The 18,289-nt window shown below is 40.2% G+C and overlaps 1 protein-coding gene across 2 annotated transcripts in view; it reads right to left on the bottom strand.

The window, feature by feature from the left end:
* The window catches only part of lrfn5a (leucine rich repeat and fibronectin type III domain containing 5a), a 147,871-nt gene that overhangs the window by 14,566 nt on the left and 115,016 nt on the right, over positions 1-18,289 (bottom strand). For both annotated transcript variants that reach the window (XM_084742567.1, XM_084742569.1), the window contains 5 exons: positions 17,162-17,290; positions 16,887-17,067; positions 15,411-15,566; positions 14,626-14,885; positions 12,310-12,777 (listed from right to left, as the gene is read on the bottom strand). In XM_084742567.1, coding sequence (XP_084598693.1) covers positions 12,310-12,777; positions 14,626-14,885; positions 15,411-15,566; positions 16,887-17,067; positions 17,162-17,290 — 1,194 coding nt within the window. The remainder of the gene's footprint in view (positions 1-12,309; positions 12,778-14,625; positions 14,886-15,410; positions 15,567-16,886; positions 17,068-17,161; positions 17,291-18,289) is intronic.

Genomic DNA, 18,289 nt, shown 5'->3' with positions numbered 1-18,289 from the left:
GGATTTTTAGAAATGGGGTTATGTGAGGTACTTGTCCATAGTCAGTTTATTAGCTACAGTAGATGATGGTTGCCACGCACCCATCTAGGAAGAGAAGCAGTGTACTGCTGTGGACATAGTCAGCAGCAAAATAAATTTTAGCCACCTAAAAAACAGCCAACCTAAAATACTCAGTATCATTTGAGGTATATGCTATATGTAGTGTATTTTTGCAACTTTAACTTGCTGTCAGACTGCTTTTCCCAATGGCAGAACACCCTTATATAAGCTAAATATCACTATTTGCCAAGCAACCAGACTCCTTTAGCAAAACCAGTAATTTTACTTTGCAGAACACAGGACTTGCTCATCTACTGCTGCTTCTATCTTAGTTAGTTTGTGACTTCAGTGTTTTAAAGGTTACTTTGGATTCACTGAAATCACACAATAACACACAAAAACTAACTGGCTGAGTCAGCGGTACAGCAGCAACTCCTGATTTCTGCTAGGTAAAAAGGATTGTTTTGCCAAAGGAGTCCTTTGACAATGGATCCCTTTAACAACTCTGCAGTTACCGTCAGCTCTACAGAGCATTTTACTGTCTTAAAGGTGGAGCAATTTTGCAGAAAGATAAATAATAATCAGATTGATTACTGAGTCTCCGGTTGTCAAATACAGACGCTCAGACCACGTTGAGAGTGAGTCTCAAAAATCCTTCTCCAGTATCACTTTCTCCACCTTTAAAGCTCATTGTTTTTGGTTCCCTCTCACTACTGTAATTTAACTCATTTCCAGGCAGGTTTTCTGCAAAAAAAAAAGCTGTGATAAACCAACTGTACGCCACTGCCCAACGCCAACCAGCAAACACTCAAAGTTAGCGACTACCTGGTGAAAACTGCAGAGCTATTATCAGGAGTTAGTGGAGACTGAAACATTTACATCTGCCAGGTGGCGAAGTACATTAATATTCATTTTGAGACATGAATGTTAATGTTGCTCAGTGTCTGCTGGATATGTAAATAGGCAACTTTTTGCTAACAAGTTTGCCATATCAACGCTAAAAGGTGATAATATGTCAGTGTAGAGTTGACAGTTTGTTATTGGGGTTTTAGATAAAGCTGCATTTGATTTGAAGTAATTTAGATAAAGTATGCACAGAGAACACTGCTGCATTTATTTAAACTTGTGCCAGCTTCATTTGAACATCAAAAGTGTTAAAGATATATGTATATATGTTTAAGACAAATATGGTAAAGCATGCATGCAATGAATGTGGTAATCTTAATAAGTCAAACTGTTTACGGCTGATCTGTGACGTCACGAATAAAGACTGACAAGCAGCAGAGGTTCTAGTTTCCACTTTTCAGTTCCTTATTCCAGAACAAAAGCCGAGGGGCTCCACACTTAGCAAGATCTCATTACTGCTGAGCTCGGTGCAAACAAGCACAGCAGAGTGGATGTCAAAGTGCCATGCAACGAAAGCTGTCCCAGATGCAGGGAAGACGTTTCAGCACTATCTGTAGCTGGGTGTAGACCTCCATCTGCCCAGCTCAGCTCCATTCCTCCACTTTAGCTGAGTCATTATATTTGTCTGTAATGCTGTGGTTGGCTCCTTCCACGCTTTCTCCCTCTGCACCGTCGTTTCTTCGCTTCTCCATTCGTACTTGCTTTAAAACCTTTTTTTTCCCTTTTCTCATGTAATTACTTTTCTCATTTTTCTGGCTTTCTTTTTATTTCTTCCTTCTTACCTCTCTTCCATCTTTCCTCTGTCCTTTTCTTTTCTTTGAGTCCTTCCCTCTTATTTTTCCATTCCCCTTCTCTTCTTTCCTGCCATTTGGGCCATCCCCTTTTTCTACCATCAGTCCTTCCTAAAGCCATTCTTTCTTTTCTCTCTTTCTTTTGATCCTTCTCCTGTCCTTCTTACTCTTTCTCCCATTGGTCTTACCCTCCATCTTTGCCTTCCTTTACATTTTTGTTACATCCTTTCTTCTAAACTTAATACTGCTCCTGCCTATGCTCTTTTTACTTGTTCCTTCCTCCCTTCTTTCTTACTTCCTCATTCCGACCACTCATTTCCTTCCTTCCTTTCATCCTTCCTTTCTTCTCTTTTCCTTGTAATCTCTTTTTACCATTTCCTCTGTTATGCTCTAATTTCTTCTTTAGTACCTTTCCTTATACTTCCTGCTATTTTTATAACTTCCGTCCTTCATTCCTTCTTTCCTTCCTTCTAATCTTTTTACTATGTACTTGTTTCTGTCTATGCTCCTATTTCTTCTTAAATCGTTTTCTTTATACTTCCTGCTAGTAGAATTTCCTTCCTTCCTCCTTACCTTCCTTTCTTTTTTCCTCCCTTTCCTATTTCATCAAATCTCTTTTAACTATTTATTATTTCCTGTTTATGCTCCCATTTTTCGTCTTTAGTCCCTTTCCTACTACTCTACTTAAGTCTTTTTTGTCATAATTCCTGCTATTTTTAGAATTTCATTCATTCCTTCCTTTTTTGCAAACTCTCCTCCTTTCCCTCATTCCCATTCCCTCATGTGATTGAAGAGTCATATATTGTACATATCTTATTTTTTGCTTTTTGTTAGTCTCCTGGCTTGTTTCCTTCCTCTTTTACCACACCTCCTTTCCTTCAGAATCATCCTTGCTGCTGTGGCAGTTCCCTCTATACTACTTGCCTGCATTTAAAACCCCATAGACTACTTACAACAATAACACTGTTACGTTAGCCCTACAATATGTTTATGGTGCTATAAAATGAGAATTGGAACATTATGGCAGGATAAAGGCGAATGTTTTTTCACGCCTTAAGCACAGCTGAGCAAGGTGTTATACCTGTGCCGCAGGGACTATTGGCAAGGATAAACGCCTTCCTGCTAGCGAGAGACAGAGTGGGAGCGAGAGGGGGAGAGCGAGCCTTTTTAAAAGCCTGGATTCATCCCCCACCCCCTGTTGTGGAGCCTCATAAAAAAGCTTGCCACACAATTTGCTTGATGTGTAGTTTTTTTGGCAAATGGCAACCAGCCCCTGTAGCTCGATGGATCTGCTGGAGTGGAAAACAACCGCTGAAACACAGAGGGAGGAAAAAACAAAAGAACAGAGGAGAGCAGAGGAGCATAGAGGGAGAATGGCTTCTTTGGTAACTTTGTGAATGTCAACGAAGAGTTTGTGTTCCATGAAAGACAAAACAATCTTAGATTTGGCAAATATTTTGGAGCCTTAAATCTGCCGGCATGTAGTGGATGAAATACAGCATATTCTGCATAAGCCTTTAAGCTGAGCTGTTGATTTTTGGCGTCATTGTGCAAAAGTTCCCTAATAACCTTTAAACAAAATGTAATTCAAAGGTCTGGGAGAAAACTAGACAGAAGACTTTGGACAATCACAGGTCATTAAGACAGCTGACTGTTGAATCTCATTCCCAAAAAGGTCAGTATTTGACTACCTGGGAATGACATTCAGCAATCATCTATCTTTCTCCAGATTTGGTTACTGCATCTTTAAACCAACCATTTCTGTTGTCCTCAAGGATTTATGCATTGCAAACAGAATTTCAGTATATTATTGATTCATTTTCAAAGCTCACTTTGGTTTAGCTCCTAGCTATACTGCTAACATTCTCATTCCTTATCAAACAGCAGCCTGCTCCCTCTGATCTTTGTCTCTACGTTACACTCAGAGGTACAAGATGAACTCCACAATTTTCCACTGTCATCATGATCCACAGACCGAGCTACCTTTTACACAGCCTGTTCACAATAGGAATATTGCACCTTGCCATTTTGTATAAGGTCCAAACATGCAAAGGTGGGAATTACTGTTCTGCCTCTGAGCTGGCAGCAGATGTAATGACAAAGCCAAATCAATGTCTGTGTAAAGAAGGTGAGAATACACTTATTTCACATATTTGTCAGCTGTGTCTGAGCAGACAGCAAGAAAGACAAGCAGGCAAGCGCACACATACCACACACACAGGCCGGACAGAAATCTCCGCCCCACAGATCATCATACAAGATGATGTTTTTAACTTCACTGAAGCAGAAGGAGCAACGTCCCATTTATCCAGGAACATAAAAAGCTTTATGTTATAAATCCATGAGGTTATCAGTGATACGTGTGAAAAGAGCAGAGGAGCAGAACTGCTTGTTGACCGGCGCAGCTGCCGTACCAAACGCCAACGCTGTTGTGTTACAAGTCAAGGCTCTTCTGGTTCCGCAATGCTGGCATACTGTCTAAAATCTCACAATCAGGTGGCATTATAGCAGCACTATAATTATTGCACAATTTTTGTGGCCAAAAGAAACAATAACATTATTATCGCAATATCTATTGTAAATAAAAATAAAAAATCCAGTCAGTTAAACCCAACTATAACTTTGTTCATTCTATGTTTTGTCTCTCTTTTGTTGGCGGCTTAATGCCTTTAATCGATAGGACAGCTGAACATATGACAGGAAATAGGGAGAGAGAGAGCGGGGGAATGACAGGCAGCAAAGGGACGCATGCGGGAGTTGAACCTGCAGACACTGCAGAGGACTCACAGTCTCAGTACATGGGGCACATGCTCTCCCAACTGGCTACTACTTAACAAATTAAACCAACCCTCCTTGATGGAGTTTATATCTTATAATTCAAATATTATTTTGATTTGCACATTATGGGCATTTTATAAGCTGTTTTAAATGTTGCATTCATTGTTTCATTGTTTTTTATTTTTAAATTTTACTAATTTTAGGCGGATGAAACCATGAATAAGTGAAGGCTTCAGCATTTTTTCTTCAAAATTTTATCCTGAACAGCGTGGATGGGACTTTGACAGACCATTTAGACCAGTGGTTCCCAGTGTTGGGGTCACGTGTTTATTTTTCATTCTTATAAAAACAAATTTCTTTCTCTGCTATCAGCCTTTTAACAGTCATCATTGTTAAATCTATTAATTTACTGAACAATACATCTATTTAGCTCACAATTTGTGCAGTTATTCTTCCTATAATCCCAGAATGGCTCACATTCATCCAAACCCTTAATTAAGTGCAATAATTGGCTCTACGTCTGAATAAGAGCACATTCTGCTTTGTGGCCATTTTATGGCCTCCGTGGTCGATGCTGGCAGTGAGTTTTACTATCATCATCGACACGGCTGTGAATTGTTCAATAAAACCGGTGAGGTGTAAAGGCCAAACACTGCGTGTGCCGCTTCTGCCGTGATAGGTCATGTGTAAAAGGTCAGAACATTATTCCAACGACATCAGCCTTCCCTTGACCTGACCCTGATATGAGGGGTTAACAGCTGAGGCTTAGACAAGGGCTGTGTGGATGACTCAATTTAACTCCCTACAGTTTGCACTTATGGAGCAAAAGAAAAGAGAGAAATATTCCTCCAAGGTCTTACAATTGTTCAGTAGCATTAGCAAATGAGAAAAAAAACATATTTCTTTAGGTAGTCATGTAATAAAGCTACACATTTTCAGCTTTTGCCAAAGCCCACAGGTGCCTGTAATGTAAGTGCAGTGAATAAAGAATTGTAGCGCCCAGGATTAGTGCCTTGAAGATGCAACAAAATTAACTAAATTGATCATTATTTTGGCTTATTAGGAAAATTCCCTCCAAAAATACTGAAAACTGTGATTGCACTTTGCCTTGGCCACAGTGGAAGGGCAAGCAGTGAATTTTGTGCAAGAAAATGTCCTGAGAGGACACAAAAAACTTAACTCTGGTTAAGATGTGACCAGAATGATGCTGAAAAACATACTTAGTCAAAGGGATTCGGTCTGTAGTGCCGGATGATTGCAGAAAAAGTCTAATTGTGATTTTAATTGCATACAAGTACAAGTCATAATTGTATAATTGTATAAATCATGTTAATTTTTTATTTGCATTGAATATGCAGTACCTTGTTGTTAACTTCCTTTCAGCATTCAAGTCATTCAGTCACATAAATGACAGTGTCTAAATAGATTTGTCTAGTTTTCAATGGTGAATAGCGATCACGCTGAAGCTATTACCTTAGTCGTGCACTTGACTTTACTGTGCTATTGTCTAAACAAAATGGCGGAGGATAGAATAAATCCAAAGACTAAATGAAGGTCACACAGATCTCAGTGGACAAAAGAGCTTCATTCTGTTTGTGAGGAGGTGGATGTGCTGAATATCTTCTGGAATAATTTGCATTGTAACTTTATTGTTTTATTGAGGTTTGGAGAAAAACAGCTTCCAAATATCTTGTCAAAACCAAAATTACGGACATAAATGTGCATCTCAAACAAAAGTATGCTTCTGAATCATACATTATATCCCATTTAGCTAGAAGCAAAAAATCTGTTGTTGCACAGTTGAGTGCTGCTGTTCTTCCTCTGGCCACTGAGGTTGGCCGATTCCAGAATATTTAGAGGAAAACAGATTGTGCTTGGACTGGAGCTGTGTGAAGTGGAAAGTGAGTCAAATATCCTTGTATACTGTACAAATTATGATGACTTAAGAGAGTTAATGCTCTAAGAAATATTCTGGTGTATAGATGAGCACAAATTGGAGCGGCTGTTGAATTTTGATGTGTGAATGTTGGTTCATTTTGTCTCACAAACATGGAAAAGAAAGCAGTGTGGATTATTTCATTAGCATTTATTTTGCATTCATAGTCAAAGTTAATGAAAGATGCTTTAATTCATGGATATGTATATTAAGCACTCTTGTACTGGCTTGTGTAAATTTATGGTGTCTTGTAGGCCCATGCAGGCTGGGCATAGTTAGAAGCATGACTCTAATATAAATTTCATTCATTCATTCATTCATTCATTCATTCATTCATTCTATAATCTACATTGGATCATTAGCATATTAGCACTGATGTATATAAAAAAAAAAAAAATAAATAAAAACAAATAAATTATGGAGCCAGGGGAGGGTGGGGTAAAATTCTGAGAAACAACTCAGAATTTCCAAGATTAATGTGGTAAATTTATGCAAGTGGTGGCATCTGTGGTGCAATAAGACTTAACTTTTTGCAAAGTGAAGCTATGTGGTTCCTTAACAAAAAAAAAAAAGCGTTTCAGAGAATATGTAACTTTTTATATTGTAAATTTCTACAAGTATTACCCTCTCTAATCTATTTTAAGCTGCAATAGCTTTAATAATAATCGAACTTGGTCAAAGTTAGAGACAACAGCTGCATTATTGGCTTGTTATAATATGACAAGCTGCTCATAGGTGAGTTCTTACAGTGGTTTGATATCTTACCAATGACACCTGGTTAAGATAAGTAGCGTAAGTAGCATAAGCAATTTATAGTTCTGTAGCTGGTTGAGCGAATGTTTGCTTCCCAGACTCACAGGACAAGCTTCTTCAAAGCCTCGAAAAATATCCAAAGGTGACATGATGAGCTTAAAAGAAGCTTAAGTGGAAATATTCTGACAAGTCTGCTCAGCAGCTGCCTGTCATACACGTGAGTATTATTGAGCTGATACAATTACCTGGATCCTTTATGTGGACAGCACACCTATTATTTTTTTCAAGCGTCAGAAATGATGCTTTCTTTTTCTCCTAACTCGTCTTTGGCTCAGTGTACAGCATAAAAAAACAAAAAAAAAAAAAAAAAAACACTGGCATACAGGGAGCATATTGATGAGACAACAGCCAAGGTTTTGTATCTGTTGTTTCACACAATTAACATCAAACCTTCACTTGCTGCAGCTTGCTAAGAAACTTCATTTTGTAAGTTAAAAAAATATTATTCACTCTTCTTAATAATAATCACAAGGAGCACACTGATTTAGAAACAGATTATTTACACTTGCTGTTGTGAGGGGGTTTACTCTTGTGACCAACTGGGCAGCAGGCCTGCCTCCGGAGTAGAAATACAATACTTAAGCAGGAGGACCGGCGTTAAAACAGCAGTACTGTATCAGTAAACATCTGTCTGTCTCAAGTGTCCTTGAGCAAGAAACCGAATCCCTGTCAGCTCGAGGAGCGCTGTTCTGCTGCTGACCCTGACCTCCCTGTGGAAGGAGTGGTGGGTGGGTTTTCCCTGCAGGGATCAATATAGAATCAAGTATTACAACTATTACATTTCAGATCTGCAGAGTATTGAATGTCCAGCAGGTTAACAGAACCTGGAGGAAATACCTGCAAGAGCTTTAAAGGAGCAATATGTAATAATTGTACATCTAAAAATGGATACTGCAGTTCAAATAGGGAATTGTGAAAGACGCTTTAACTCTTGAAAAATGTATAGGCAGCACTTTTGTCCTGGCTTGGCCCAAGTGGATGGGGCATAATTATAAACATTGCACAATATTATTACATATAGTAATAGGACTATAGTAGGTTAAAAAAAAAAAAAGAAAAAAAAAAGAAATTCTCGTAAATGTATGACTTAAACCTCTGCTGACAAAAGCTTTTAAGGAGCAATATGGAGCAACTGCTCTCCAGATAGTGGGTTGGCACCTCAGATGGTATATTAAGCTTGAAATCCTATTGAATATATCGTCTGTGGTTGAAGGGTAAGATGCTTCAAACCGTCTCTTCCTCCCCACACCCGAGGAGGGTCAGGCAGACTGCAGGAACACTGCAGGAATGCAAGTTGCAGCACTTTGTAACCTTGTTAAGAAAAGTGTTATATAAATAAAGTGTATTATTATTATTAAGGCTGATCAGCTGTCGATGTAAAGCTAAGCCTGTTATCCCAAAAAGAAAAGCTCACTGCTCTGAAAATACACACTCTGGAGTTTGACTTCAGTGACTGCCTGAGAGAATCCATTAACATTTTTCTCAGTGTTACCATCATAAATATCTACTTCTTCTAAAAGATAACTAATGATGAGCAAACATTCGGCATTGATTTGAACTGAAAAGCGAGTATTTCAGCTTGGCAAGTTTCCTTAAGCTCTTAAGACATATTGTGGTCATTTTATTATTTATTAAAGTAAATATATTACAGGTTTATCCTTTGAACTATCAGTAACTCACATCCATTCATGCAGAGAGCTGAATTCACAGTTTGAAGGAAACATACACAAACCGTCCCGACAGCCAGGAGCATTATGTTGAGCAGGTGGGGAGTAAAGCGCAGAAATGTCAATGTGCGGCCAATCGATAGCTCTCATTGAACCTAAAAGTAAGTGCCCAGTCTGCGACAAAAGGACCAGCCTTCCCTTGTCTGTTATTCTCTTTCCTTCCTACTTTCTCCCCTATGTCGCCCCCCTATGTTTCCCACTCGTCTTTTCCCTGTCCCCCTCTTTTGTATTCTCTCCGTCCCTCTTCTCTTTCTCCTCTGTGTTTGGATAATGAAAAAAAAAAGAATCAATGGGTCGCTGCTTTGTGCCAGCAGAGGTGTTGAATGGAAATCAATCTGCTATCTAAAGACAAGAGGGCTGCAAAATAACACGGAGGAACACAAATGACATCAGCGCTTAATATTGGAAAAGAAGAGGAAGGGTGAACCGGAGGAAGAGAGGAGGATGAAAAGACCGGAAGAAAGACAGACTGTGAGTGACGTGACGAAGCGGAGAAAGATCGGAGTGGGTGGTGAAAGGCTGTCTAATCACTCCTCCTCCGTGCCCCCACAGAAGGCTGTTTGTTTCTGTGGCCATCATTGCTCTCCAGTTTAATACTTTTCAACAAGTCTCAGGCTAAAAGTGTAAATGCAGCCTTTTGTAGGATGACAGTCCTGCAAATGCACAAAGATCTGGTGTGCTTTGGTGAATAAAAGAGGAAAAGACAGAGAGGAAAAGCAGCTATCTTGATGAATCTTGTGATTGATCTTGGGAAAAGCTATGACGTTATCTTTGGAAGACAGACAGCCTTAAATCCCATCGGCGCCGTCTCTCGATGATGCATTCTCTGAATGGGGTTAAGTGCTGATGAATTATGTACAGAGATTAGAAATAATATGCAAGGCAGATAATACCAGCAGATTTCTTCTGTGAATGATCGCTGTTTGTTAATTATATATTAGTGTCGTCACAGAGAGATAAAGACTGCAAGAGATCAAGGATCACAAATTCATAGCCCGTCGTACAAAAATCAGTCCTCAGAGACAGATGTAATAACATCCTAAAGCATTGTCATCATCGTGACCCAGACGGACAATCTCAGCGCTTGATGATGATGCGCCCTGATGAAGTATGTATGGGGATTAGTGGTGATATGAAAGGCAGATAATACTGGCAGATTTCCCTACGAAAGCTCTATGTGTTTGTTAATTCCCTCTCCCCCATTTCACCGGAGTAAATATTTAGCTCAAATAACAATCATTCCCTGCGAGACGGATCTGATCTGTGTAATCCTGAGCAAACGGCAAATGTCAAGACGGACTAGCACAGCTCTCCCTGTCAAGGCCATCGTGGTGAGTCAGCAGCACAGGGCGAGCTGTGTTGTTTTGCTGGGTTCGACTGAGGATCGCGAACTTTCTCACGTCGCAGTTTGTTTGGCTTCTTTGCTGTCTATCCCTGTCTCGTCTCTGTGCTGTCTTACTTGCCCTGAACTATCTGTCTCTGCTATAATGCATAAACAATGATATATAGTCTGTACATAAGCTCTGACAAATACAATGCTGATAATCTTCAACATGAGCACGATTTGTGTTTCTGACAAGGTAACATTTAGTAATAATCCTTCTGACTAATTAACATATTATTTAATAGCTTTTTAAGTATTTTTATTTGTCACTCATTTTCTGTATCTTTCATGTTGTACTTTTTTATCTTTCAGCTTTAAACCATTGCAGCGCCCTTTTAGTGCCCTTGTCATATTCACTGGTGTAACTATGCTGTCATCATAAAAACAGATCATAAGATGATGTTATGTATTGAAACTTTGGCGATATCTGCTGTCTTAACTGGAGCAGCTCTGTCTCCCCCTGTCTGTGTCATAGTGTGTCTGTGTCGACTGCCTGTTACTCGTGACTGTTAACCAATCAGATAGGGGTGTGGGTGAGACATTGAGCCAGACTACAAAGTGTAGTGCTGTATTATACTGTACAGTCTAGAATTATCTGTATGTACTATAGTATAGTATAGTATCACATTACATTACTATGTTGATGACTACAGCTAGTGACCAAAGCCAAGTACATTTTTAAGATAATTTAACTCTGCTGCCCCTTTTCCCCTGATCCAAAAAAATGATCCGATCCATGACTCAAAACCGTGATACCATCCAAACTGTGAATTTTGTGATCTGTTGTAACCCTACCTCTTAGCATCTATATAGCTCCATTGTAGTGCACTTCTAGGGCCTTTGTAGTAGATACAAGTGCCCTCTTTGCATCCTTGTAACTCTCTTGTAGCACTCTTGTAAAGTCCTTGTAGAATCTACTATCATCCTTTTAGCACCCATGTAGCGGCCTTACTGCACCTACTAGCTTTCTCTTAGCACTCCTCTTGTGCCCTTGTAGCTTCCTTGTAGGGCCCATGTAGCACCTACTAGCGCCCTCTTAGGGGGCTTTCACACGAGGAACCTGGGCACAGATCCAAGCATAACTGACCCCAAAGTCCAGTTCGTTTGATAAGTTTGAACATTGCGTACCATGCTGGGGCACAGTTCATGCCCCAGTCCGTTCGAAAAAGTAGTCTGTAGCACAGTTTGTGCATGCTCGGACACGGTCCGTATCGGGTGTGAAAGCGACTGGACCAAAAGATGTAAGTAGACTGTCATGTGACAGTCAGTGCAAGCAGCAGCAAAGGCGTCTCTCAGTACTGCCTGTCTCCTCTGGAACCAGCGTATGCGGGCAGCATGGGCCCATTTCATCCCCTGAGCTGTAAGGTCATAGAGGAAGATGCAGGAAGGAAGGCAAGAGGGTTGTCGTCAATGAAGGTCAACTTCATTGTATGATGTCTGCAATCTTATGACTGGCAATCACTGTTGTTGCATAGTAGATGATGCCGGCATACTACTTCAGTGTGGGAGTGTGTACATATGTGCACTGAATGTTACTAGTGTGAACACTGACTGGTGGTGGGAGAGAAGGAGGTGGGGACTCATATCCTGTCATGGTATGAAGTGAAAACTCTGTTACTATCCTTATAGCTCTCTTTTAGCGCCCTTGTTGTACCTAACAGTGCCCTCTTAGCATCTCTGTAGCACCCTTGTAACTTCCTTGCCCCACCTACTAGTGCTCTCTGAGCAACTCCCTTACAGCAACCTCGTCGTGACAGGATCCCAACAGGTTGATTAAAGTTGCATGTAATCTATTGTAATCTAATCTATACAGCTCAGACTTGGGTAATTCTCCACCTTCACATCAGCCATATCATGGCTCTGTTTCCATTGTGTAAACAGTCTGACTCTGCTGTGATGAACGTCATGCTGACGCAGTCATTCTGTCAGTCTTACCTGTAAACCAGCGAGTCATCTTGGCTCCCGTTGTACTGTATCTGGAACATCCTAATGCCTGGAATATTCCTCTGGAAGTTGAACTTGATCAGCGCCGTCGATGACGTGGCCTCGGCCGTCACCACCCTCTTATCCACCCCGCTCTTCACGTCACCCGTCACATTGCTCCCGTTGGCTCCGCCTCGGGTAGACGTGGAAATGTCTGACGATCCAGGGTCAGGCTCCTGGATGTTATTGGTGTTGTTGGAGATGTGGGGGAGTTTTATTATAACCAGGTCGACTGTCTGGTGCGCTTCACCAGCAGGGTTGGAGGAGATGCAGGTGAAGGAGCCGGTGTCTTTCACAGTACTGATGAGGATGTCCAGAGTCCCGTTGTTGTAGACCAGTGTTCTGGAGGAGTTAGATACCAGTTTGCCCTCAGGAGAGATCCAGTGGATGGCTGGTTCTGGGTCACCTCTTGCCTTACACCTTGTAAGACAGAAAACCAGTAGAGTGGAACATTAGAAAGTGTACAGTGGAAGAAGGGCATTGCTTGAAGGTGGGTTCTGGATCCCTCTTCAGTTAAAAGACAAGAAAGAACATTATCTACTGTGTCAACAGGGCACATTAATTTAAGTTACAATACAATGTGCTTTCGAGTAAAGACTCTGAATTACAATGTAATTTTTTTGTACATACATATCGGGCAGGGATGAGCGAGTACACCATCATCTGTAACTGTATCTTTTCAACCAACTAAATTATCTGTATCTGTATCCATACATAGCATCACAAGCATCACAAGAGTAAGAGATACAGTTAATACGGCTCAGTGTATGATGTACTGTTAACAAGATGGAGGATCATCCGAATAATCATCATTGGGTAGCTGGTACTGCATGTGTTGTGTTCATTGATTTAATGAATAATATACATTAAAGTCTATTTAAAAAAATAACTACAACAACTTTTGCTTCGTCCCACCCTCTCCCTATTTAAGCCCCACCCATGACTGGTTTAAGTTAAACCCATTCAGTGTACAATGATTCTTGTTCATGAAGTTGGTACAAGGGAAGACGACAAACACTTAGAAGGATCTAGAAATAAAGACACTTCTAAGTATTTCTTTCAATTATCAGGTAGAAACTGATTTGTTTGTAGTTTGTAAAGCAACTAACAATTGAAAATGTGCTATACAATGTTATCTTCTTTCACCTGACCACCTGTCTCAAAACACAATCATACTCAGTTTACTGTAATATAGGGTAAAGAAAACTACTTAATAGTCATAACGGTTCCACCTCTAAATGAGTTATTATGTAAGAAGAATAAACTGAAGGACTACATGGAGGACCTGAAAAAAAATGTGCCCTCTATTCGTACTCATGACTTCTTAAGATGACCTTTTGTCTTGATGCATGAATGAATTGAATAATAAAGTACTTTTAAAATCACCGAAATTAAAAGTATTTAAAAATAAAGGGGCGCAAGTGTTTTCTGTAATTGCAGTGAAGTGCTATGAAAAATAATTCTAAAGGAAATGTAGTAATTTTTCAGGGGACTGTATGAATTCTCCAAACATTATCAACTAAAGCGAGCCACAAATTATATGAGGTTTAGGCTATTGTGGACATGAATAGGCACAAACGAAAGCAACCGAAAGTCACGTGTTTTAAAGCTATTATGAAGTATCTAATAATGAACTATAAAATAAAGGCTGGGTAAACCAGAGGAATATTAAAAAAAAAAAAAACATGTATTATCAACACCGAAGCATGCACCACCACCTTTCCCTGGCTTTTTGCAGTTTGCTACATTAAAATGGATGCTGCAAAAGATGAGAAATGTTCAGTAGGTTGACCCTCTGATAACCCTCTACTTATAGCTCATATATGGAGCTGGAGACAAGGCACAATGAAGGAAAGAGAATAATAGCGTCTCATTGATTTCCTTTGCCCCCATTTCCAAATTTCATCATAATTCCATATTTGAAAACATAACATCTATCATGATTGGAAGCGTGTGACCAATATATATGCAAATGAGGTAATCATCGTCTCTCAGGCCTGTTGTTGTCTTGATTTAGTTTTGTCCTCCTTAAAATTTTAGCGTGATGTCCCTGTCTTGTGCTTCATTGAGCAGTAGGGCATTTCATGTATTCCTGAGTGGCTTGTAAACATAACTCACAACTACAGCAATTAAAAGCAGAGAGCGTGTGAGTCTGTGTTTGTGAGTTAGGCGAGTGGAGAAGAGTGCAGCGTGGCTATAAGTTAATGAGGAAACTTTGTTGTTTTGTACTGACTGCATGTACAATTTTTTTTTTTCTGTTATAGGTACCTGAGTGCAACTCTCTGCCCCTCGAGCACCCTCATCTCATGGGAGTATCTGGTGATGAGTGGAGGCTCGCACAGAAACTCCTCCTCGGGGATGGACCAGAAATAGCGGCCTGAGAGGTGTTGGGGAGAGGCGCACGTCTCCAGGTCGTCCTCCCTGTTCAGCCTCCGCAGCCACAGTAGCTCACAGTTACAGTGGAGAGGGTTCCCACCGAATGACAGCGCAAAGGACGAGGGGGTTATCACCCCTGATGTGGCAAGGACCTGGGGGTGAGAAACAATGATTCCAATTTTTTTTTAAAAACTTTGTCAGTCAAGCAAAAATGTTATTTTGCAGCAAAACCATGATCAATTCAATATGTTCACTGGAAACTCTATGAATAAACCAGTTTCCACCTGTGTGGTAACGCTTTTTCCCATTAACAGATACGGGAAGAGATGTGAAAGGAAAATATACATATATTTTCACCTCTCTACCCTGTGGCCCGCTCCTTTCCAGAATTAAATAAGTGGTTGTATAAATCAGAAAACATGAAATATGATTCAAAATGTAGCCGAAAAAAGCAGAAATTAGAAGAAAAGTTTCAATTTTGCTTCAATATTCAGTGATTTGACTTGTCACTAATATTGATTTCGCATCGACTAGTGTCCCAATATGTCCTCAGTAATTGTTAGTCCCATCTGCAAAGTGAGTTTGTAAAAGCTCTTAAATTAGATAGTTTTGAAGAGTTTTAGGTATTTTTCTTAAGTGGGGTTTGAATGTGGTGGGTATAAAAGCTGTGAGAGTACCTGTGCTCGCTGAAAAAGTGGGTCTGGCGGCAGCTTTTGGAGTTTGTTAGAGGTGACATCCAGCCGGTTGAGCTTCTGCAGCAGGGAAAATGTCCCCTCTGGAATGAAGTCCAACATGTTGTGGTCCAAACTCAACGTATGGAGGCTTGTCATTTTCTGCAGGAATGACAGAGAAACAGAGAGATATTTATTGTCCTTTTGTCTTTCATAAGGATGTTTTCTGCTTCTGCTTCTAAGAAGTAAGTTCAGGAGGTTAAGAATCTAGGGACATCGCAAAAAAACCTGTCTTAATATTTCTTTAGGCTTTCTGGGCTCCAGAATCCTGATTACTGTCTCTCTCTCTCATCACTTCAGTCTTTGATGTATGCTGAAGTTATATCACAACGTTAACATGTCTGTAGGCCCTTTAACTCCAAATTAGATGGTTCTCAAACTGGTTGTGTTCATGGTTCTTGGAACCTTGGTGGTATCCAGCGAACCAGCCTGCATTTCAACCAGTTTTGAGTGACCGGCAGAATATGACACTCGCACTTTGGTTCCCAAGGAAGACCTGCTACTTTTTGGGTTCCAGCTGCAAACCAACCGCAGTTCTGAACTCATTCATTTTTGATCAAAATGCTCCGAATCGTTCAAAATTTGGTGCTCGAACCAGAACGGGACATGTTCCATGTTGGTGGAAAAGTCTTATGTCGTTAATTAACCATTGCATAAAAATGACCTAATACAGCACCTATTTATCAAAATGGACTATAGACAAGGGCTCTGGGTCACAATCTTTTTCTGGCATGCCCCTAAAAATGGAATGCGGCCCCCACCTCACACTTATTGTCAATAATTGGGGAAGCAACTGACAGAAAAGGGAAAAAAAGGATGTTGAATTCTACTAACAAATAGTATAAGAAATAAGGTTATGTAAATCATATTCATTTTAACTTTGTTTCAGACTACTTCCCTCTCCTGGACATCTAAGACCCCCACCTGCACTGGCTCTACACCCTGCTTTTCCTTTTTCTGGTTCTGACGATAGCCTACCAGTCCAAACAATCCAAGAATATGTTTTCATACTAAAAAAGAGCTGAAACATTCAATTCAATTCGATCTTGACTGAGAAAGGGTCCCCAGTCATCTCAAGTTCCCAGGCATTTTTAGTAAGCTGATAGACAAAGGCTCTCACTTTTTTGCTTGTTGGTTGAAAAAGAGAAGTGATAAAATTGTAACTGCTCACACTATAAATGCTTAGAAAATAAAAAAATCTTCTTCATTGAGAAGATAAATGACACCTGTATATAAGCTAAATGAATACTCCAAATAATGGCCTCTGCTCAGTCCAAAAGCCCTCAGGATCTCCTTAATTTCAATCTCAAATAAATCACCAAAAAGTTTTTATGGCCATTTTATTGTGCTTGGGATTGGCTTTTTTAGGAGCCTCCAGCCAAACAGTCTTGAAAAGCTGCTGCATTTTAAAGAGGTCCTGACCTGGATAGCCTCCCAAGGAATAGAGTCCAGGTTATTGTAACTGAGATCCAACTCTTCCAGCGCCAGCAGGTCGTTGAACGCTCCCTGGTGGATCAGCACCAGCTGGTTGTTGTTCAGAATGAGGTGGTGAAGCTTCGACATCCCGCTGAACGTATCGTTGCCTATCCTCGTCAGTCGGTTGCTGCAGATAAGGCAACGCGTCACAATTATCAAGGAGAGCTCATGCAATAATATCACAAACATGTAGCAGTATACGGCTGTAAGCAAATCCGTACCTGTTGAGGTGTAGCGCTCTGAGGTTTTCCAGATCGGCAAAGGCATGAGGTGTGATGTAGGAGATAGTGTTTCTGGATAGTGTTAGGTCCACCAGCCGTGTCATGTTTGCAAAATCTTTCCTCTTCACACTGTGGACACAGTTTAGTTAAATTAGACTAAAGACAGGCATATATCAACCATGATGCATTCTCTAGCACTCCATCTGCGTTTAGAGGAAAACTAACAAAGGCAACAAGACAGAACTTTGATTAAATGAAGCCATCACAGTCAATCTACTAATAAAACTGAATTTCTGAGTACAAGTATATCCCTTGAATATTTGTCAGTCTTTCAGTCGTGTTGAAAGACATCTTTTATAAGAAAACTCTTTCAATATTTAAAAGCAGATTTCATAAAAAAAAACAGAATTCATATATGGTATTCCTTTTATCCTGCGCAGCTCATTCAATATTTGTAAGAGTGAACAACTCTCTCCACAGGCTGCAAACTGGAGAACCAAGGCTCTAAACTGTAACGCCATCAGGACGCAGCCTTGAGCCGCTCTATTGACTATGAACCCGCTGACTTACTCTGAGGCCTCAAACAATGTACTTTTTTTTTTCCCCTCACACTGAAGTGAGTTGTATTTCATTCTAGTGCCAGCGGAAAGCATGCTCGGATCACCATAAAAAGCACCCTGGGTGACGCCGCTCCACCCAGATATTTAGCCACTTACTCATCTTCGCCGGAAAAGCTCCGGGCTTTGTCGGCGGATAACGGCACAGATCAGCGTCTCTGTTCGCAGCTGCGAGGAAAAGTTCTCACACATTAGGGCCGAACTTTCAAAGGACTAGTTATTGAGTTATTCAAGTATGAAGACAGTACTCTGTATTGTTGTTAATAATAATGACTATGAGTGAAATAGCAATATCATAGGAAAGGAACATTGCATATCTAGTTGAAAAAGGGGTAGTTTATTTTGTTTTTCTATCTGCTTTAATTTATTTGGCAAAAGGCATGACACAAATATTTATTCTTTTTTGTATATAATTATTCCCACAGCTGTCAGAGTTCAGTGAACACATTTTGAGAAGACAAGAAGCAATTATCATCAGCACTTTAGTGGATATGGAGCACCAGAACAGTAT

Source organism: Lutjanus erythropterus, chromosome 18 (assembly GCF_056507025.1).
Source record: "Lutjanus erythropterus isolate fLutEry1 chromosome 18, fLutEry1.hap2, whole genome shotgun sequence".
NCBI classification, from domain to species: Eukaryota; Metazoa; Chordata; class Actinopteri; order Lutjaniformes; family Lutjanidae; genus Lutjanus; species Lutjanus erythropterus.
This window is presented reverse-complemented; position numbering and strand designations above follow the sequence as displayed.